Source organism: Odocoileus virginianus, chromosome 4 (assembly GCF_023699985.2).
Source record: "Odocoileus virginianus isolate 20LAN1187 ecotype Illinois chromosome 4, Ovbor_1.2, whole genome shotgun sequence".
Taxonomy (NCBI): Eukaryota; Metazoa; Chordata; class Mammalia; order Artiodactyla; family Cervidae; genus Odocoileus; species Odocoileus virginianus.
This window is the reverse complement of record NC_069677.1, coordinates 16,502,025-16,525,543: the sequence shown is the minus strand read 5'-3', so window position 1 is coordinate 16,525,543 and position 23,519 is coordinate 16,502,025. Positions and strand designations below refer to the sequence as shown.

The following is a 23,519-nucleotide window of genomic DNA, read 5'->3' as shown; positions in this document are numbered from 1 at the left end:
ACTAGCTACCCCCCCCCCCACCCCCATACCTTGTATGATAAATTCTGAGTGTTTGGGTATAATCACAGGGCATGATTGACTCAATGGACATGAGTTTCTGCAAACTCCAGGAGATAGTGGAGGACAGGTAAACTTGGCATGCGGCAGTTCATGGAGTGGCAAAGAGTTGGACACAACTTAGTGACCGAACAACAGAGCCTTTTGTCAGGTTGCCTGCAGCCAGCCCACAGGGTGGCAGTGTTGTGGGAAGGCAGACTGTGGGAAGGCTCAGAGCTGACATCTGCAAATTGCAGAGCTGTCTCTAGAAAAGGACCCAACTGAGACAAGAAGTCTCCAGGCCAGTGGGGTAGCAGGGATGGAAAGGAAGCCTGCCTGCTGGCTCTGTTGTCTTCAAGTAAAAGCAGGCATGGCTGGGGAATTTCCCTGGCAGTCCAGTGGTTAAGATTCCACCCTTACAACTCAGGGGGCATGGGTTCAATTTCTGGTCATGGAACTAAGATCCCATATGCTATGCTATGCTGTGCTTAGTCGCTTAGTTGTATCCAGCTCTCTGAGACCCTATGGACTGTAGCCCGCCAGGCTCCTTGTCCATGCGATTGTCCAGGCAAGAATACTGGAGTGGGTTGCCGTGCCCTTCTCCAGGGGATTTTCCCCCACCCAGGAATCGAACCCAGGTCTCCTGCAATGTAGGAGGATTCTTTACCATCTGAGCCACCAGGGAAGCCCATGTTGTGCAGCATGGCCCCAAAATGCAATGAATAAGTACAGTAAAGAAAAAAAAAGCAGGCATGGATTCAAATAGTTCTCACAAGTTGGCCCTTTGGCTCTCACCCCTATTTCTTAAAACTCCTGGCATGGATATCTAGCATGAAAAAACTCATTTCCCTATTTGACAGTAGACATTCTCCCCTCCCATCTTACAGCTGAATAAAAACTGTATCCAGGGTTTCTACTTCTCTCAAAGTCTCAGAGTACGAGGGGAAAAGGAGGGAAAGAAGGAATGGAAACTGCAAACATCCCTTTCCCCTTTCGCTGCTCTGGTCAGTAGAAGTCTGCCTGTCTGGACCAAAACCTTATCTGTGCATCCGGGTACCCAGAAGCAGAGGCACATTAATATGAGCCCAGGGAGTTCACTGATATGCAGCCCAGGAATCTTCTGCAACGTCACACTGCCTGACTACTGTTCCCTTGTGCCAGGGCTGTACCCAGGACCCTGGCACCAACCTGGAGAGTCCCTGCATGAATCGTCCAGTGACAGCAGCCTCAGCCACTGTTTGGAGCCCAGGTGGTATACCAGAGCTCAAGAGCAGCAGTGTCTCCACTCTGACTGGGAAGGTGGGCCCCGCCCCACAGGGAAGGGAGTGCAGGGGGCATTCTCTGAGGATGGGCACTCCCTCCTGTCTCCAGCTCTGTTTTGGGGGTAGTGTTTATGTGATTGCCCTCTCCACTCCCTGTTGTTGCTGTTGAGTTGCTAAGTCTTGTTTGATTCTTCACGACCCCATGGACTGCGACACACCAGGCTTCCCTGTCCTTCAGTACCTCCCAGAGCTTGCTCAAACTCATGTCCATTGAGTCAGTGATGCTATCCAACCATCTCATCCTCTGTCACCACCTTCTCCTCCTGTCTTCAATCTTTCCCAGCATCAAGGTCTTTTCCAATGAGTCGGCTCTTCACGTCAAGTGGCCAAAATATTAGAGCTTCAGCTTCGGCTCCGCTCCCTAGTGCCAGCTTTTAAACCTCGTCTGTAAAATTTCTAGCCATACTCCCTTCAAAACCCATCTCATTTTTTATCTCCTCCAGGTGGTATTCCTTGATCTATTCATTTTCAAAATGAATTTCTACCTTTTATTCACTATGTTATTATAAAAATTAGGACTGTGTCTTTTATCAAGCAATCGTTATTATGTCTTCTTCTCTATTGTGATATCTGTGCCTTAATTCTTTTCCCAGCCTATGTGGTACATTGCAGATGGGTCCATTTGCACCTTTCATCTCACTAGAGTGTGAACTCCATGAGGGGGGAGATGGAGGTCTTCTTTTCTGGATTTCCCACCTCACAAGCCACCCAGGAAGTCTATGCAATTTTAAATTAAGCACAGTCCTGATTTCACTCTTTGCTTTTTTGTTTTATTCACTCAACTCCCTAACCGTCCACCTTATTCTATTTGATTTTTCATGTGGAGTTTGAAGATCTACTTTCCCCTTCTGATTCTGAATTTAGAACTCATTTAACAAGTTAGATTAATGGGGAGCCAGCACCAGCCAGTTATTATGTATATTTTATGTGAGATTCATCCCTCAACACTGGAAGGATGGACTGGTAGCCCCACCAATCACACACTCTGTCTTCATTACAGTGTCTTCATTACAATTACCAGTTGTCAGCAGTAGGGACAGTCCCCCAGAGGTCTAGTCCGTCTTCTGTAAGAGTACCAGTCTACAAAAAAATTAGAATGGGTTTTAGCAGAAGAGTTAGAGCTTTTAATTATAATTTATACAAAACCCAAACTCCTAAGAAACCAAAGTACATTTAGCTGTCCCAAGCCCTTTCTTTTTACATTAGATGTTTATTTAAAATTTCATTATTGTTTATATTTGTAGTAAATGTGATACTCAGCTCTCCATTAGTTTTCTTTTTTCTTCTAAAAACAGATTTTTAAAATGTTTATTTTCCATTTGTTCAATGATTCTTTTAAAAATTTAATTTGTTCTTTATATTTCATTAAAGTATAGTTGATGTAAAATATTCTACAAGTTATAGGTGTACTATACAGTGATTCACAATTTTTAAAGGTTATACTCCGTTTATACTTATTATAAAATATTGGCCAAGCCCTTACTGGCAACCATCAAATTTTAAATCAGAGAAGAGCACCTGAAGGAAAGATTCAGTTGGTGACAAATGATTCCCAAAAGACCATGTTGAAAATTAGCTTGGGTCTAGTCACTAATTATTATCAAATGCAAGCGTTTCATTTTGTTTGTTTACTGCCATGACCACTGCTGCTGCTGAATGAGAAAGTTTCAGTGAATAGAAATACAACAAGAACCAGCTCAAGTCTGACTTCTCAGTTGGCACCTGCTGTCTTTCTAAAGCAGAGGTCAGAATTTTTTTCTTTCTTTGCAAGACTATTTAGTTCCTAGTCTGCCATATTCACAGCTATTTCCTAATAGCTGCCGTTCACAGCTATTTCCTAAAAATATGGATGACATGGTGACTGTCCAGATTGATAATGAAATGTTGATAAAGGGCTTTGAGACTACAGAGAGAAGTGAAGTGCTCATAATAAATATTAATTAATGCCCAGGAATGGGTTTGACTATTAGATCAAGAGGAGAGTGGTGGGGAGGGTTGATTTGCTGTATCAGGGGAAAGTGTTTGTCAGGTAATGTAGCAGAGAAACCAGAATGGGGCTGAGTGCTATCACAGCACTTTTAATTTGCCCATTGCTTCATAGTCGATTATTAATTACAAACCCTAGTGTCTATGCAGTAGGCCAATGGCATTCGGCCTGGTCTACACCCAGTCAGAGTAAGGAGGTGGCTACCACTGGCTCAGCTCTAACTGTCAGTAATGCATTGCGAAGTGCTAGGGAATGTCCTTTTCAACACTGACACCCAGGGTTCTGACACTTTCTTCTTGAAAATCATCACCATATAAGACACTGAAATTTTCAGTTTTCCATCAAATGATATCTTTTATCATCATGGCACATTTGCATTAGCACCATGCTTTACAGCGAAGTGTCTGCAGTGCTTTCTCTTCTTATAACTGAGTAAATAGGGTACAGACAGTCTCAGTATAAAGGTGAAATGAGCAACCCAAGGGTCCAGTGGCACATAGATTGGAGAGAAAGAACCAGGATCCAGGCTGTTTGGAGACTTCCACCATAAGACAAATGTTAAATGAATTCTGAAAAGCATGTGGAGAGACAAAGTCTGTAGTGAGCTTCTGGGTTAAAGAAACAAGGAAAGTTTGTTTTATTAACTAATTTGGACTTCAAGGGGAGCTAACATGCTTCATGTAGGTTATTCCTTCAACAACAACAGCAAAAGAAAAGAGCAAAGCACCTCTTGTTTCATGTACCTCCTATATTTTATAAGGACTCCAATCTGTGTGATTAGATTCCAAAGGCTCTTGAGATGCTGCATTTCAGCAAGAGTTAGCAACTTAATTCAAACTGAAATGTTTTCCTGATGATTAGATATGTTTTAAAACATCAATATCTTGAACATGAAAACAGAGATGATACCATAGCAAAAATAGACAAGGGACAAAGTTATTTCTCTATATGAAAGCAACCCTTATACAATAAAACTAGCCATAAATGGAAAAAGCACTAAATTACAGTTGCTGTTCTAAAGCGAATAAGATAGAAAAATAAAACTTCTTAGTATAAATACTAGCATAGGCTTAGACTGAATTGAATAGAAAAGAGAGAGAAAGAACCTGTTTTAAAGAACTTGTAACAAACCAGTGTAAAACTAGAAATATATGGGCATAAATATACTCAGAAGCCCAGTGGTGAATATCTTCTAAATTGAAATAACACTAGATGGAAATTCAATTGATTGTGGAGGGTTTTATTCTAACATCATGGTGGTAGAGTTTTATAATATGAAAGCTAGAAAGAAACAGAGAATTGTACTTCAACTATCTTATCTTAAAAAGTCGCACAGAAATTTAGTGTCAGATTCATGATTAGATTTCTCATTTCGCTGATTCCCAATCATGAGTCTGCATAATAAGATGCCATCACGACATATGGAGTCTGGCCAAGTCTGCTGCCGAGCATCCTTAGGACAGTCTAGCAAAGGAGCACGAGGATGTGGAGGGAAAAACTTTCTACAGAAAGGAAAGGGAACACCTCTGGAAAAATTAGTTTTAGAAACAGATATATAATGAACACATTTTGTAAATCTCCCCCCTATATTCTACACACTGGTGAGGCTGCTGGGTCAGTAATAGGAATTGCTGTCAAGAGTTGTTCTCTGGCCCTGAATTTAAGAGGTAGCTACTGTTAAGTTAAACTTACAGGTTTCTTTGTCAAAGGAAACTAGAAAAGAATAGAACTGAAATGATGTAAGAGCGATGCCACTTCTACCTGGGGACCAGGATTTATCAGGTCTGCTCATGGTGTCTCTCCAGCTTGGCCTTTGCTCTCTGTTCCTGACCTCTTTGTCTAGGACAAGGAGCCATCTTGAAGATGCACATGAAGCCCTGAGCAACTGGGCTCATCAGTCCCAGCTGCGTCCTGACCACGCAGCCACGTTCTCACCACCCAGAGTCTGGCTCCCTGCCTATTGCATCCCTGGTATCTGTGTGCTGCTGGGCTGCTCACTGCTGAGCCTGGGGCCCATTCTGCCTGACAGCCAAAGCCACAGCTCAGAGCTGACTCCCACCTGCGGCAGGTAACCACACCCCAGTGCTTGGCTCATTATTTAGCATGCATTTCACTGTGTTTTCATCATCTATGTTTCCCTGTCACCTGCTTCCTCAATTAGCTCGTGAGCTTCTCAAGAGCCCGGAACATCTCATTAATGGGGCTCTCTGCCAACGTCAGTTATCTAAAAAGCAGCAAAACCTTCATCATTTATTCTCATGAAAACAAAGTGAAGACATGGAGGGACCAGACCAGACCCCTGCAGTAGAGCTGGCAAACTAGGTACCCAGGTGAGGTGGCTGATACTGCAGCCCTGCCTGGTCCCCCACAGGAGCCGCAGAGAGGGGTCCTGGGACCTGTCCCAGGGCAGCGATCCCCTCCTCTGAACACACTTCGCTTCTGCCACCTTTCCAGGCCCTAAGCACAGACAATCCGCCCCAGTCCTGAGGCTCGACATCCTGGGAAGCAAAGGGGAAAAGAGGGACCAGAGTGTGTAAACACAGGTCACAGCCCCTGCTTTCCAGTTCCTGAAAAGAAGCAATGGAGGAGAAATGAATATGCTCCCTTCAGCTCTGGACAAAGCATCAAGGGAATAGAAATGTTTCTCATATATATATATTTTTTTTTGCCTCAAAAAAGCCAGTCACTCATAAAAGTGATTACAGTAAGAGATTATTTTGAAACCTGAAACAGGCGCGAAAATATTAAATTTGACAGGAAAGAAATGTTTGATGTGATAGCTAAACCACTTCCTCAGGACTTGGGAGAGCAGGCTTCTAGAACATGCTTTCACACCAGCTCCGTGTGTGACCTCTGTGGCCTCCGTGTTCCCATCTGTCCCAGGAGGGTGCTGGGCTAGACAGTCTCTGAGGCCCTTCCTGACTCAGCCATGTCCCAAAATCATTAACCTCCAACCTGGGGAGTTGAGCTCATACTTTGTCAAAGCACACAAGATTGATTTGCCCACACATATTGATCCTCTGTGGGGAGATGCAGAAGATTCTCTTTTTCTTCAGCCTCCTCTGTGCATACACGATGCCTGTGGTCAGGGCAGCTGGCAGCACGGGAGGGACTGCCACGGTGAGGAGGAGCAGGGCCATGGCCATGGTGTCTTGTGGAGAGGCCTGGGGAGGGAGGGACACACAGGTTAGCCTGGCAGAAAGCATGGGCACCCTTCCTGGCTCCATCTCCTGTCGTACCAATGGAGTTCTGGAAGCTCAGAAGAGTCATCATGAGCCAGCTGTCTTGGTTGGACTGAGTATTCTCCAGGCCAAGTCTCAGAAATCAACAAATGGTCACCCACTGCAGAGGAAAGGAGACCCTGGGCCCACAGCCCACATCCTACTGTCCTGCTTGACCCCGCTTCTCTCCACTCAGCCTCTGTCCACCCAGAGGGCCACCCCTTCTTTGCCCATCAGGCATGTGCATACCCTCTGGACCCCTGGTCACTGGGACTAGACCTGAGTTGTAATATTTCACACATGGCCTGACTGTTGCTTTCTCAACAGTTCTACAAACTCCTCCGGCACAGCATCTTTGAAGTCATCTTGGAATTCATCTTACTCATCACCAGATGCAGAGCCTAGCACTTTCTGACCCAGAGAAGGTGCTCAACACATGCGTGGAGTGCCTAGAAACCTGGTGAAAACTAGGACCAGGATTCTGCCACGATCTCGGCATATATTTACTGCTCTGGGGAAGCCAATAATAAAACTAGCTTGTTCTCACTGGATACACACCCTGGAACGAGCACTGTGTACACACACTGTTTAGTTACTCCTCACAACCGTCTTGTAATGTAAATACTGTTATTTCCTCCATTTAACAGAAGAGAAAATTGAGACTTAAAAAGTAAACAACTTCCCCAAGGCCACATGCTGGTTAACTGGTGAAAATATAATCCCTAAACTATTCATCTAGAAGGAGGGCACAAATGTGTGACTGATATGTCGTATTACCAAGCCAAGTCTCACGGAATCAGGATTCCAGGCAATCTACCGAGGATCACAAGACTAACAAAGACAGGGCCGAGATCAAATCACAGGCTGCATAATTTTCCCATGCTCTATTAACTAATGGCCTTCCCTCTACAACCTTGCCTAGGTTTTTATGAAATTACCTTGATTTTAGCCATAAAGTTATCTTTTCAGTATTGGAAACATAGATTCAAGTTTAGTAACAATGGCTACTTGGCACATCTTTGGGCCAATTCTAGTTTATCATGAAATCCATCATTTCCTGATTTTTCCAACCCCAGCCACAGAAGAGCTTTAACCCTGAAGACTCAGCCCTGCCTAACGCTGAGCCAGTTGCCGATAGAAGCAGCCAAAAAGTCTGCAGGTCCAGACCTACAAGAAGATGGGGTATGCAATGAGAATGCTGCTTTGGTGTGTATTGGACATTGAGTCTCGCCCAAGAAACTCTTATATGCAGTCACCACCAGGGCTTCCTGGCCCATAGGAGAGGGCTTTTGCTTCTTTTCCTGCTCAGTGCTTATGTTCTCCAGAGGAAACTGGCACGCTACCTCAAATTCCAGCCCCACTGGTTTTGAATTTCTTCCTCACTCTTTCCAGACTCTATTCTACTGGTGCCCATGTGCCCTGGTCTCCTCTGCCCTCCTCCCCCCTAGAAATGCTCTCTGAGAGTTTATTTCAGATTGCAATGACTATGCAGAACTCAAGTTTGAACATAAACATTGCCTAAAAATTCTTGTGACTGCCTGTGCTTCTCAACACACACACTTTTCTATGCCATCACCAATGCCGTCAGTTTGGGCATTTTAAAGAGTCCACTCACTCCCAGTTTCATACCTGTGTTTGGATCCTTTTATTCACAATGTTTTATTCTTCCCTATAAGCCCACACTAAGATCCCAGCATGTTTTATAGAAGAGACTGCAAAATTCATAACAGATTCAGATTCTCAGGACCAGAAAGGACCTCGTGGCTTATTTTTTACAACTCTTTCCTGTACAGCCATCACAACTATTCAGAGAGACATCCAAACAAAACTAGACATCATGAAGCTTATAAAGGGAAGTGCGGATCCATACAGTACACAGCTCTGTAAAAGCAGACATTCAATTTCATCTCAGAACCCAACAAGAACACAGGGCAACTCACTGACTGCCTGATGTGTTGAGTATTCCCTTGATAATATACACACCCAAATGCATCAACCCTTTCAAACAGTCCAAATGTCTAGGCATGGCATTCAATATCCCCTTTAATCTGATCTAATCCTACCTTATTAGATTTATTTCATAACTGCTTGATAGTTTCAGCATTCCTTTGTGTTTTTCTGCCTTTGCATTTCTGTCATTCAAATGTGTATATCCTTACTGCTTTCTAATCTTAAGACCAAATCTTCCCCATCCTACAATGTTTGAGAAGCATGTATTTCCTCTGAGGGAACATGTATTCCTCTGGGCTTGGATATCACAAATGCCACACATGCAGTAACCTTTCACTCCCATCCAGGTGGTGAAAGGAGCTGTGAACTTCACAACTGTTAATAGCTACGCCTTCCAATACAATTTCTACTAATCACATGTGGCTATTTTAATTTTAAAAAATTGAAAATTTATTTTCTTTATTACACCAACACATTTCAAGTGCTCAGTGAACACATAGTTAATGGTTAACAAGTTGACCAGTGTAGAGATATAGAATATTTTCATCAGTCTAGAAAGCACTATTGGATGACATTGATTCAGAATTATGAGACTAAAAGGAAATTTTATCTAACCCTTTAGTTAGGTTAAGTTCCTTGAGAAAGTTATCCTATTAAAAAGCCCTACCCCCGAAGTACTTACTCCATGGTACAGAAATACACCAAGGGCATAGAAAAAACCCATGACTCCAAGGAAGGCCAGGGATACTATGAACTTGAAGGCATCATTGTACAGTTTGAAGTTCAGAGGCCGGGGGTAGAGGATGGATCTCACCAAGTCCCCTTTGGCTGTATTATAACCTACACAAAGATAATCACAAGTGGTGTAAGGCCCTTTAATACATTTTCCCCTAAAACCAAAAAGAAAAAAATGGTTTGCATTGAATTAAGAATTGGTTAATAGAGTCATCTGAATATGGAATTAAAGCAGTATTGTTGTGACCTAACAGTTTTACATTTATTATTCTTCCAAGTTGCCAGGAATAATAAATGGTGTTCACTTAGCCCTTCTCAATTTCTCTTGCTCTGAGGGTCAGTGTTTCAATGGCTCAAACAATGCAACCCCCACTTCACATATGGGGCTCAGAAAAAGACCAAGGAGCTGATGAAGGCAATGACCAGAGAACAAGAGATGCTGAGAGAAGAAGACTTAAAGAAAAATATGGGAAAAAAAAAAAAAAGAAAAATATGAGTTGAAAGTAATGGAAAATTAAGAGAAAAGTAAAACACAAGGCAAGTAATCTTATATGCCCCTGGTCATGTTATTCTTAAACTCAAAAACCTTCCAGACCACACACATTTTAGAATAAAGTTTAAATTTGCAGGCATGGCATTTGAGGTCTCCTGCCTCATTAGGTTTATCCCTAGTCCCTGCTCCCTGGTCCCAAAAGGCCTCCATGCATTCCTTCTTTTATGTTTCTTAGATGCAAATTAGCCTATTTTTCCAGCTCTCTGATACGATTGGCAAAATCCTTCCCACTGTATCAGGCTTGGCTCAAAATACCATCTCTTCAAATAAGTATTTCCCGAATTCTACTCCCATATTTCATAATCAAAGTAATTTCTCCCTCTGTCTATAATTTAGAGCTGGTATTTGCCAGTTTCAAAAAAGGATAAAAACCACTTGGTCGTATGACATCCCTCTATGCACTGTGTTTTGTTAGCTATAAATCCATCTGTCTCTTGTATCAGATCATAATCTTCTTTGAGGGCAAAGAGTATCTCACATTTGCTTTTCTTTAGCCCTCTATGCATTGCACTTAGTAAATACTCATTCACCTCTAAAGTACTGGCAAAAAGAGTGACTACTATATATTCCAGACATGAATCAGTATTGTAAGTACAAAGCATGCCTTAATCCCACTTCTTGATGAACATCTGCTCTCCTCAAACATGGCTTTGTAGACTTTGAAGGAAAATAGCTGAGTTTTCTCTAACCTGTTGCTTTAGAATTTTACAAGCTCAAATCAGGAGTTTCCATGATCTCCACCCATTAGTGTTTTCTTAGGCAGCAGCTTGAGGGATATTCTCATGCCCACTGACTACCGGAGGGGCATAAAAACCCCTCCGACTTTGTTATTTTTGATTAAAAAACTAGGTAGAAAAGTTGAATCATGGACTAAACTAAAGCATAGAAATATCAAAATGCAAGATATATTTTGGGTCTATGAGTATGTGGGGTGGCAGAAACACAGGTCAGGGGTGAATACAGAGAGCTGAGACCAGACCATGGAAGGTATTGATTATGTAATGTCATGTGAAAGAATGGGACTAATATGGGTCGTCTTGAAACATTCTTGAGCATGGTATTTATGAATTGCTCCAAACTATGTTTTAGAAGTGTGACTTGGTGACAGTTTGAGGAATAGGTTAGAGAAAAATTGAGCAAAGCATAAAAAACAATATTTAAGGTTAAAGTTAAAGGGATACTTTCAAATAAATATCTATCTCTTCTATAATAATTTAGACATGAGATGATAGCTTAGATAACACCAACTATGAGGATGAAGAAGAGGGAGGGCAACAGGACACAGGAGGTATTTGAAGAATCTGTAGGATGTGGTGCCCTATTTAGTAGGAGAGAAAATGAGGAGTAAAGACAATATGAAGCAACTTGCTAGATGGTGATGATGTCTACAGAAAGAGGCACTAGAGGAGGATGAGTCCCCTTGTAGATGCCTTGACTTTGAAGCATCTTTGGACCTGTTGAAGGCATCCAGCAAAAACCTTGAGATAACAGCCTGGTATATGACTCTTTGAAAAGAAAAATTTCTTAAGTGATCATGGTTGAAACTATTTTCTTGGTAATCACTTAGAGGAAGTACAGAATGAAAAGAGAAGAAGTCTATGGACACATAGTAAAACCAAGAACATAGTGTTTGCCTTTGAGGAAGTGTACTTCATCCCCATATGCACTTCATCACAAACAACAGTATTCACAATGAACAGTTCAGTCGGAAATGGCAGCAACCTGGAATAACAAGCATTTCATTGGAAACCAGAATGTGACAAACTCCATGATCCAGCTCCCCCACCTCTAATAATGGACCATGTTTACAAAAATGGAGTCTACTGACCTGTTTGCAAAACAACTGCTCTTACTGGCCCTTGCCCAGAGGGCTTGACCTGAATAACTTCTGTTCCACAGAAAAGAACATGTTTCCGATAATCTTCCAAGCTGTGGGATTTCCAGGCTGTGGTGTTCTCCACATGGGGCAGTGGTGTCTTTGTAACAGGTATACTTTCTCCTAAAGAAGATGGTATTTTGTTGATTTTGTGTAAACTTGGGTAGTAATTTAGATTACTACTGGTATTCACCAGTTTCAAGAAAAGATAGAAATCACAGTTAATCTGGTTGTTCATTCCTATCTCAAGAGTCAGATGACTATTCTTAAGGATGTTAGTGATGCAAGCAGTGGTATACTTGATTATATTTCAAATATTTGTTTAAGATTTGCCTATCTCTCCCATACCTGGCCAGTATGGCTTACTGTTTTTTATTTAAAAAGCATCCTATTTTAGAGAAAGGAGTTGCCACTTAATCATTTTCCTAAGTTTTCTTTAAGCCCAGCACTATTCTAGGCATGAAGAAGCTACAAAGCATGTGTATAGTTATTATTACTTGCCTCTTATTCACTTGTTTATCTGTCCATTCATCCATTGATTTGGCAAATATATCTAAGTGCTTATTCCATACCAGGCATTGCTCTAGATGTTGGCAACATAATAATGTATAAGACAGAAATTCTGACCTCCTAGCTCAGGAAGCCAAGACAGTAAATATCAGTAAGTAATTAATTAAAACACAGTGTGGTAAATATTTTGGTAACAGAACTAGGTGATCTGAAGAGCCAAACCAAAAGGAAGATCAGGAAAGATTTCGTGTACAAGTAATAGGTGACAATTGAAAGGCAATAAACTCAGTCACCTTAAGGAGGACGGGAGAGTGTTCTTAGGAGATCTAAAAGAAACAGCATGGTGTGCTCTGGGTATTAATGGCAGTTGAGGGTGTTTGGAATGTTGAGTTTGGGATAGAGGAAAGTAGCCCTGGAAGTACAGAGATGGGTGAGAAATGATGCCTGCAGGAAATCTGTACAATATTTTCAATACTCTTCATGCTGGGGTGGAAGGAGAGGGAAACAGATGAAGATCGTCAAAAGGTACCAACTTCTCAATAAGATAAATAAGTAGTAGGGATGTAATGTACAACATGATAAATATAATTAACACTGAATATGACCAATACTGTCACATGTTATATACGAAATTTGTTGTGAGAATAAATCCTAAGCGTTCTCATCATAAGAAATTTTTTAAATTTCATTAATTTTTTATTTATTTATTTTTTGTAAGATGATGGATGTTCACTGAACTTGTAATCATTTCATGATGTAAGTCAAGTCATGCTACACAACTTACATTTATACAGTGCTGTATGTTAATTACATCTCAAATCTCGAAGGAAAAAAATATTCTTCATGATCTTTTTTGGCTCTTGCAGTGAAAGAGAAATTAATGTATCAAGATAGGACCTCGGTTTCCTCTTCCTCTTTCTGGATGACTTCAGCGGTACTTCCGTTAATTAGCATGCCTAAAAAGATATACCGGTAATGCCTAGCTCCATCTTTCCTCTCTCCTGGGCCCTTGTTTGGTGCTTCTCAGTTGTTGGCCGTTCATCCCAACCTGGATATTCTACTAGCCTCTGGAACTCAACATTTCTAAAATCTGTATCAATATTTTTAGCTCCAAATTTCCTCTTGAAATTTCTTTTTCTCTTATGGTCTTCCCCTGTTGCTGAGTCACAGATTTACAATCTCAGAACCATTTTGATTCCTCCTCTTTCCATAATCTGCCTTTTCACAGGATGATTTTCCAAGTCCTAACATACCTTCCTGTGTCATTCTTGGACTCATCTTTCTAGGTCCCAGTGGCTTAAATGGCAATCTCTGTCTGGTTCTTGGTGGTTGCATTAACAATGGATTAGCTGTGATTTGTTTAGCTCTCTGAAGTGCAAACATGTCCTCTGGGTAATCTGAGGCTACAATGGAACTAATCAATCTTTTTCACAAATAAACCTCTCAACTTTGAAGTCCTGAATTAAGAAAATCTCCAATCCTTTCTTATGTGTTTTGTCTTTAGTCTCATACCTACTGCCATACTCACAAAGCTTCTGACACCAGATGTGTAGGGTTTTTTTTCCTCCACAACATGCAATTCTGTGACATCAGCTGATTGTCCTATAATTTAACTCAATTAAATTCAATTTTGATACCATCTATCTGGAGATAGTGTCACATTCCACAGATTAAGGGCCCAGTCCTATAAGACTATTCCCACCCCATTCAGATGTCAGCTGCAAATCCAGTTTGTCATCTGTGCTTCTGAAACATGACCCATAAATCTGAGGTTCTCATGATCCCTTCCTTGGATTCAGTTAATTTTATAAAGCGGCTCACAGAATTCAGGGAAATACTTACTTACATTTAGCTGTTTATTAAAAAGTATTATAAAGGACACAGATGGACAACCAGGTGAAGGGATACCTGGGGAGTGGTCTGGGAGAGATCTGAATACAGGAGCTTCTGTCCCCCTGGAGTTGGATCATATTCCTGGTATGTGGGTGTGCTCATTCACCTGGAAGCTGTTTGAACTCCATACTACTAGGATTTTATGGAAGCTTCCTCATGTAGATATGCTTAATTATCAACTCCATTTCCAACCTTTCTTCCCTCTATAGAGAAAGGGGTTTGAGGTTGAAAATTGCAAGCTTCTAATCATTGTTTGGCCTTTCTGGGGACCAGCCCCCATCAAGGAGCCATCCAGGTATCCACCAACAGTGGCCTCCTTAGAACAAGAGATGCTCCTAGTGCTTTAATCAAGTAGGAATTTACAAGTGTTTCAAGAGCCCTGTGCCAAGAACTGGGTCAGAGACTAATATATCTATTTTCTCTTATCTCCCATTCTCCTAACTGTTCCTCCCCTCCTGTCCCCGCATTCAGTCTTCCCAAACCATTTCCAGATGAATCCTAACAGAGGCCCCTTTTATTATCTCATTCTTTTCTCAAAAATCCTTCAACCTTTTCAATTGCCATTACTAATAAGCCTCAAACTCTCCTGCTAGGTTGTCAGAGCCACCACCATCTAAGCATCCTTGGCTGTTATCAGTCTACACAGACTTCAGCTAAGCTAGGCTATGGATGCTTTCTATTACTGACTCTCATTCTTGGCCAGTATTCTTCCTCTTCTTTGCCTAATGGATGTACAACCAGATATTTCAGATACAAAGAAAATCAGCTCATACTTCAAAAAGAATAAGCTTCAGAGACAAAATAAAAATGCTAATAACACTTCTGGGCTCATAGATTTAAAAAGCACTAGAATCAGTGGAAAATCTGATCAGATTTTTGCTATTCAATTAGCAAGATAATGTCATATTTCCTATTTGGAAACACAGTTGTACTGAGTGTAGTTATACAAGTTTAGGTTCTTTCTCATGATCTAGGTAATTTCAGAGGGCAAGGACTTTGACATTTAAAATTTTTATATTCAGCATTTTCCCATGGATCCCAGGAAAGGATGGATTCTCCAAATAAAAGTTTGGAGATCTATATAGGGTGGAGAGGGTTTCAGAAGGAAAGACACTCACAGCCAACTGTTCACTTGGCTTCTGAGACCTGAAGATCCTGGCTGCTGTGAAATTGAAACTCCCTCCTTTGTCCACAATGAGCCAGATGTCTCTGCATGGTGACAGTGTTTTGAAAGGTTAGGTCCCTGTTTATTTATACTTCTGGGACCATCAGATCATAAACTACTTGAGGGCGGGGACCCTTTCTCATTTCTCTTGTTGATTCCAGCACACAGTGCAGTGCTGGCACATAGCAGGCATCTCTGAAACTTGACTGAATAAATGAGAGAAAGACAGGAGTGAGAGAGAAAAAGAAAGGAAAACGGGAAGAGAGGAGAAGATCTGATCTATCCACTAACTACAAGCTTGTCTGACAGGATATAAATATGAAATAACCTCTTAGGGGAATTTCTGTGTCCAGTTCAGATCACTACGTGATTCTGCACATATGATTCAAATAGATTAGTAATTCTAATGAACAGAGGGAGGGTGGGGGATTGTGGCAGAGTGAAAGTTACCTCTCCCCCTCATAATTATCCCTAAGAGAACGAGGAACAGTAATTGCAAGCGTAGGCTCTGGGGACAAAATGGCTGGGCTTAAGTATTTTATTTTCTTCATAGAACTTACTGCTATTGGGAATTTATGTCATTTATCTACCTTCATGTTTTCTGTCCTCCCACTAGAGTCCGCTGCATGAGGGCAGAAATCTGCCTATTCACTGCTGTCTCCCCAGCACCTAGTAGAGCGTCTGCTCCATAGTAGCAGCTAATAAACATTTGTGGAATGAATGAATGAACGAATAAACAAATGAATTCTAATTTCAGCTCTACCACTTTCAAGCTGTGTAACCTTAGGCAGATAAATTATCCTCTCTGGACCTCAGATTTTCCCACTTTACAGAGTTGTGGATTGAATGAAAAAACATGTGTAAAACGCTAGCATAACACTGAATACTCATGAGAGCTAAGAAAAATTAGCTATTGCTACCAGGAAAAAATTTCTCCCCATGGTACTCCCTTTTTCCTCTGGACCCTTTGGGAAGAGCTAAATCTTGAAGGGGATCACTGTCTCAGGAGGCACAAGAAAAGAGCAAGGGACTGGCTTTTGAGTTTCAAAAGTCACTCATAAATTTACCATGAATTTTAGAGATCACCTGAGAGTAAGAACAAAGCTTTTCTGCTCATCATGCCTTTCCTTTACAACTTTTCTAGCCAAATAAAAATCCAAGGAGTAGGAATTGGAAGAAAGTCTAAAGAGAGCTTGGATATTGTATGTCTATGAGAGAAGGGGCCCGAACCAAAAATAGGACATGGAAACATTCTAGAAGTTTGTGGAAACTGAGAGCAAACGTCACTAAGGTCTGCCTCCTGGTAGATAGGTCCCCGACGTTCCCCAAGCTCTGAGTGGCATGAGGCAACCACAGAGAGGAGCGTGTCCTAGACCAGGGTCCTCTCCCCAGTACCTGGCACAACTTCTGTAGCCAGACTAGAATGCGGGGTGCAGGGGTGGGGCTCCTGCTAGCTACTGGGGAGGTCCTGCTAACTGCTGGGGAGGCCCTGCCAGCTACTGGGGAAGTCCTGCTAACTGATGGGATACCTGACTTATATCAGATGCTTCACACCACACACTTTCAAGAATGGCCAAATTTGAAGCCAAAATTAAAATGAAGTGTAGGTAAAAAATAAAGTTGAGTTTTTTGCATAGTGGAGTTTATGACGAGAGGAAGAGGCTAAGATGATGCTAAGGAAAATTCTGCAATGTGCATGTGCTATAAATGGGACTAATCCTGAGAAAGGAAAAGGCAAGGAGACACAAAACTAAAAAACAGTAGCTGTACCCATCCTCAAATCATTGTCTTCACTCCTGCGGTCCCTCGTGCCTGGAAGCCAATTCACCTCCAACTCGGACTCTTTCACTCATTAGCTGAGCAGCCCTAGTCTCTTCACATCAGTTTCCCTATCTGTAAATTGGGTATTATAATAGCACCTAGTCTAATTTGTTTTATGCTACAATGAAGTGAGATAAAAATTGTTTATGAAAGTATAAATTGCTATAGAGATGCTAGGAACATTTGCTACTCTTCTTACATAAAGACTTCTGTATATGTAAAGGACTATTTTTGCACATGGGGGATATTACCTGAGTCACATTTGTGAACACATACTCAAGAAATACGGTTGCAGTTTCAGGAATCCAACCTTAATCTAATTACTCCATCAGGATCCTTCCCAGGAATACATAGTGAGTGGGAGGATCTAGGCAAGCTATGTAATAAAATATTCAAAGCATGCTGATACTGAGGTCTATTTCAAGAAATTAATGAGAAAGAGATGGATATATTTCTGTTTTATGTGTTTATCTCTAAAGTTGACTTTATCAGTACTTAGGTTGCATAGATATTAATGCTGATGACTTTATTTCTCCTGAAACAGGCCCTCAGAAAAGCCACTGACCATTTGAGGTCATTTTAGGTCAACTTTGCACATTTGCCTTTGCTGCTTCTCTGGGACTTTCTGAGTTTTCCTAAGAATCAGGCAAGCATGATCCTCCAGGTCAGTAGACCCTGCTGTGTGTCCCCTCTCTATTCTCACTGCCATGCTCTCTGTTACCTTCGGAGACACTGTTCTTGGTCTTCAGGCTACTGGGAATGAGAGATAGTGATTACCTCTGAGTGAAGAGCAAGGTTTTCTTCAGTGTGAGGTTTGTACTTGAGATACTATGGCAACATTTTGGATGAGAGATACAATCAGTATGCAAATCCTCATCACTACCATTACAAGGCAGTTAGATCTTAACACATTAAAGGGGTATTTTGTAATTATACTGCACATGTTTATGTTAACTGCATTTTCTTGTCTCAGTTTTAAATTAAGCAGGCTCATCTTTTAATGGCAAATATGCTTCTGTTGAACAATTTATGAATGAGAGAATGACTCTCTTTATGTTTAGGTAATGTTAAAAGGTTTTGTGCATGTGTTTTTTCTTTTCCTTATCTTTACACTATTTGGAAACAGAAAAATGTACCAACTGTAAACTCAAAAGACCAATAATTTCTTTTTTCGTGTTTCTGTATGATTTTTTTCTTCTTTTATTAAGATGCCCTGTGTATTTTCTTCTTTTTTTTTTTTTTTTGGCTTAAAGAATATGTTATGGATAGTGCCTTACTAATTACACAAATTCAAATGGACTGTACAAAGTACAAATGAGGACAAGGACAGTTCAAGCCATAACTAGAAAACCAGTTTTTTGCTCAGTGAGATCAACTGGAAACACGATTCTAAAGAACGGAACTGTTTTACTGCCTTTCTGGAAGACCCAACTCAATCTTTCTCCCACTGAAAACTGGGGCTCAGTTTTCCATCTACAGAATACAGGGCTGGATAAAATCTCTATGCCCTGTCAATTGTGAGGTGACAGTTTTAGCCTGTGTTTTGTTCAAACAGGTGTATAAACGATCCTCATATTTATAAAGAGATTGTGTATCAAACAGTAGGGTCCTCTCACCCACCTCTGAACTCAAAGCATCTTATTCATCTCACTCATGGAGTAAGTAATTAGTTCCAAGTTGTATCAGTCTTTTCTTCTAGTTTCATATGTATCGTGGTTTTCATTCTTTTATTTTTAAATATTTCTTATCTACGTATATTGCTTTCATTCACATGAATAGTCTGGATGTGTCTTCCCCATCTATCTCTCAATACCTTTGTTGTTGTTGTTCAGTCACTAAGTTGTGTCCATAAAGCAGGTAAGTGTATGCTGATCTGCTTTGCTCACTTGACCTGGTTGTTGGAAGGAAAGAAAGAGGAAGCTCCATGACAACTGCCTACCTGTGAGCATGCCTTCATTCACCACGCAACTTCCATCAATCAGAACAGCATCGCATGGCAATGAAAGTTTTCCTGGAAGAACAAGAACATCTCCAGGAACCAAGAGACGGGATTCCAGCTCTTGCAAACCTATATAGGAGCAACATTTTCATGATCAGTTGAACTTTTCCTGTTTTTACCTAACAATAAAAACAGCCAAGAATTCTTATCAACTTTTTGGTTAAGAACTACCCTGCATGCTCACCTGCTCCAGCCTCTTTCCACTCAATTGCAGATTCCCAGAAGACTAGGATTAGGGAATTGGTGTCTGGGTCTTAGGAAAGGATTTTCTCAGCAATAAGATCCCATCTTGATCCTAGTACCTGGGACAGCGCTCTGCACACAGGAGACCCTTAAGGGCATTGGTCCATGGAAGACCAATGTGTCTGCTTACAGACTTTGTGTCTGCTTACTTCCTTTAGCTGGGTTCCTGACCCCCTATAGCACACTCAGTACTTGGATTGGGGCCCATGTAAACACTCCAGTAAACCAATGTGTCTGCTTACAGACTTGTGTCTGCTTACCTCCTTTAGCTGGGTTCCTGACCCCCTATAGCACACTCAGTACTTGGATGGGGGCCCATGTAAACACTCCAGACAACTTCCACTGCTGTGGAGTGCAGCTCTTCAATCCTTGCTGAGAACTGTGGTCACCTCAGCCCAGGTAACTCAGAGCAAATGCCAACTGTCCATCCAGCTATCTATAAGCTTTATACAGGTCTGCTTTCCATATAACAAATAGAAATATATGCTGCTGGGTCTGTTTGAGATGGTTAGTTAGCAAATCAAAAAGCCTTAAGAAGGCTTACCCAGTAACATTCCAATGAGTGAAATATGGAGTTCAGAGGGGATTTGAAATAAACCGCATTGAGTAGAAACAGCTCAATCAAGGTGAGGCATGCCAGGCACCTAAGGTACAGAATTCAAAAAGGGCTCACTCTCAGTATACTGCAGGTACAAGTCAGCATTCTTATGACCTTGCTGCCTTAAATTTTCAATCTGTGATGACTTGTTTGCCTCACCCAGCCCCAGTCCTCAGTATAATCAAAAAAGACTTTTCCTCCTTGACTAATCATCAAAACAAATGAGACCAACTCTACTCCAAATACTAGGATGCTGACGAAAGCAAAACACATCACTTACCTTTGCCTTTTACAGTGATCTTGACCTGGACTTTGTTGTGATCCTCCACGAGGTTGTGCAGCTTCACTGATTGCTGTAAATTTAAAATCAGCATTTAAATGTTAGATAGTCCATATCCTGAAAACCACCTGATCTCAGTACAGCAAATGCTGAACCTGCTGCCACAGTCAAACTGACTCTGGGAAAGACTCAAGTCTACTTTCCAAGCTCCTACTTTCCTGTTTCAACCCCTACCTCACCCAGCTCCCTATTTAGAGCAGCAAGTATGCTCATTAGCTTAATGCTAATTCAACCCCAGGAAAAATGATGCACAGCCACTGTTTCATGGGCTCAAGCTAAGGAACTGAGACTTCATTTCTGGAGGATACATGATTAGACTGGAGAAAACCAATGAGACCACAAAAAGGTTACTCCTCTTCTCTATGTCTCTGTTGCCCTGTCTGTAAAAAGCAAAGCTGAGTTTGATCTGCAAGGGGTTTCCATTGTAAGAGCCTCTGAATATTTAGGTTGTATTTGATTGCATGTAGAACAACCATCAGCTCTTCTATGAACTGGTGGATTTTCATACTGGATAATTCTGCAGACTGGAGTCATACTGCTCAATTTGGAATTGTGGTGCTACCACTTATGAGTTATTCAGACTGTTTAACTCCCTTTTCCTCATCTAAAGGTGGAGGAAAGAACTGTATCTATTTTATATGGTTGTTTTAAGTTACTTTATGCTTATTTTACTTATCATTTCTGATAGTACTCATTACTATAGTAAGAGTTCGATGAGTATTGATGATTAATAAGAAAGCTGTCATTAAAAAAACAAAACAAAACACTTTTCTGAGTATATCAGCTGAAAAAATTCACTTGAAGTGGGATTCGTTGAGAGAAGACCCTGACAAAGCGGAGGGAATGAAAGCAGCCTGAAGAAGTGGAGGAAGCATCTCATAGGATAACTCAGAGAATAAGAAAACAGAGGTGAGAAAGGACGTGATCCACAGAGTCGTCTAAACTGACTCTCAGGCCACCAGACAGAGGTGAGTGTGACGCCAGACCAACCAGAGACTCCCTGGAAGGCTCTGTATGGATGTCAGTTACTCAGATACCTCTAAGTAGAAGGGGTCTAAATACTGTCAACAGAACTTAAACACCATAACTTAGCTTACCATACAGCTTACCATAATTCAGATATAATAAAACTTCTCTTTAGATGTTAAATTATTTTTGTCCGTTTTGTTGATAATGTTTTTAATGTTATAAATGTCACCAGGCTTAGACAAGAATTACACACAATTATGCAACTTTCCTCTTGAGAGAACATAATGATTTTGGTAAGTTTGGTACTAATATTTATGTAGAACAATTTATTACTTATTTCAGTTTTGCTTGAAAAACTAAACTTCAATCATTTGGGCCAACTGAGTGGAAAAAGTGACATTACTGTTGGGCACATATTCATTGGCCTAACTTGACTTCCTGAGGCTTGCATGTTGGGGTATTCATTTAATTATGGATGACAGTGAGAATGTGGTTTGGTAACAAGACTGCTGGATTCAGTCAGGATTCCTGAGTGGTGGGTCAGGCTTACCCACCAACCAGTCAGGTACCCCTATATAACACATTTCACCATATAAGCTATCTCTTTCCTTTGTCAACAGACAACATTGAATTGGATCATTTTCAGGTTCCCTTCAAGCTCTACAAAAACATGATACTGATTTATTTGCATGTCAAAGATTCATTCAGACTTCCAAGGCTTCATAGGAGAAATATTCATAGTATAATAAATGACTCAAATCATTGTTTTTAAATAGTTTAAAACTTTATTCAGTCACCAAGTGCCAGGTGTTATTTTATGCACTTGGAATATGTTGCTTGATTTCTTTAATCCTCAAAATAATCCTATGATGAAAATGCTATTACCTCCAGTGTACATATAACTAAAAACAAAAACAATAAAACAAAAAACAGGGGCTTAAAAATGTTAAAGTAACTTGCCCACAATCACTGACTTATTAAGTATGAAAATCAACAACAACAAAAAGGTTCATCTGACTAAAGCCTTTTCTGTGGGTGAAGATGTTCTCTGAAAGTGCTTGAAAGCAGCTTTTGTCCTTTAAGAAGAGAAACATCCTTCCTTACAAATTTCTTTATTTTCTTGCGTAGCAAATTACTTTAGTCAATGTCAATTTCAACTTCGCTTAAGAGGATGGTAACACATTTGGAAGTGGTGAAGTCTGAGTCAATAATGCTTGACTATAATTCTGCAAACTCATGAAGGCATAAAGCTGAATTTGTTTATCAATCTTAGCATCTTGCATAACCTGCCAGGCTTTCCTGTCTTTGCTTGAGCTATTTCCTATAATGTTCACCCCCTTTTTCTACTAGCCAACTCTTTCCATTCCTATACATAAAACCCTGTTGAAATATCTCCAACCCATAAGTCCTTAACACTCACAGGAAGAATTAATTGTTCCACTGTCTGTGTTTCCTCCTGTATTAGTGCATAGATCCCATTCCACTAGAGCTATCTGTTTTCTTGTCAGGTCTCCCCTCCTGGAGGGGGTTCAAAGGAGGTTCAAAGATGGGACCACATATTCATCTACATATCCCCTGTGGCCTTCACATAGTAGGCCCTCGGCAAATATTTATTAACTGAGCTGAATAATTCTACTTCACCCAACAATTCTGCAGTAGGATAATATAAGCATCCTCTTTGAGCTAATGTACTCAGAAACCCTACACACACAGGTTTCTATGACAACCAACCAGCTAGGAGAAAGCCAGCACTGTGATGCTTGCCATGATTTCCAAGCTCGCTGCCTGATTTTCATTAGGCCCCCTCTGGTTTCTCCAGTCCCTGTTCAGTGAGACCAGGATTCACTTCCAAAACGAATTTGCATATTGTTATTATTCGGCATCTGTTGCTGTGTGTCCTTGTGTTTGCAGTGGCTGGATTTCCTCCAGAGATGAATAATGAGGGCATTAACTCAGGTGTCTCCTGAGCCCAGCTCAGTCCTGAATGAGGCAGAGAACTATGGGCCAGCTATGTCCATGCTATTGACAGCAGCCACCCCTGGAGCCGGCAGTGGAGCGTGCAGTACAGTTCAGAGAAAATGCAGTTGGGTGCCAAGGCTTGTGCTCACATCTGCATCGAAAGTGGTACAAAGGGACCATGTTGCACTGGGGTGTTTCTTGACCTAGGCAAGGTAACCTCTCTCTAGCGACATTGTCAGTGGCTGGAGTGGATGCAGGGGGATATCTTATTCCACTTCTGACAACATTCTTCTTTGCAGTTTTCAAAAGCAGGTATTTGTTTAGCATAATTTAGAAATGGCA

At 41.0% G+C, this 23,519-nt stretch overlaps 1 protein-coding gene across 3 annotated transcripts in view; it reads right to left on the bottom strand.

Annotated features, from left to right (window-relative positions):
* ATP13A5 (ATPase 13A5) overlaps positions 1–23,519 on the bottom strand; it is a 112,842-nt gene that overhangs the window by 51,630 nt on the left and 37,693 nt on the right. For all 3 annotated transcript variants that reach the window (XM_020882626.2, XM_020882623.2, XM_020882624.2), the window contains exons 8-13: positions 20,190–20,262; positions 19,009–19,137; positions 11,633–11,803; positions 9,199–9,356; positions 6,321–6,509; positions 2,377–2,438 (exon numbers count right to left, since the gene is read on the bottom strand). In XM_020882626.2, the coding sequence (XP_020738285.2) occupies positions 2,377–2,438; positions 6,321–6,509; positions 9,199–9,356; positions 11,633–11,803; positions 19,009–19,137; positions 20,190–20,262 (782 nt within the window). The remainder of the gene's footprint in view (positions 1–2,376; positions 2,439–6,320; positions 6,510–9,198; positions 9,357–11,632; positions 11,804–19,008; positions 19,138–20,189; positions 20,263–23,519) is intronic.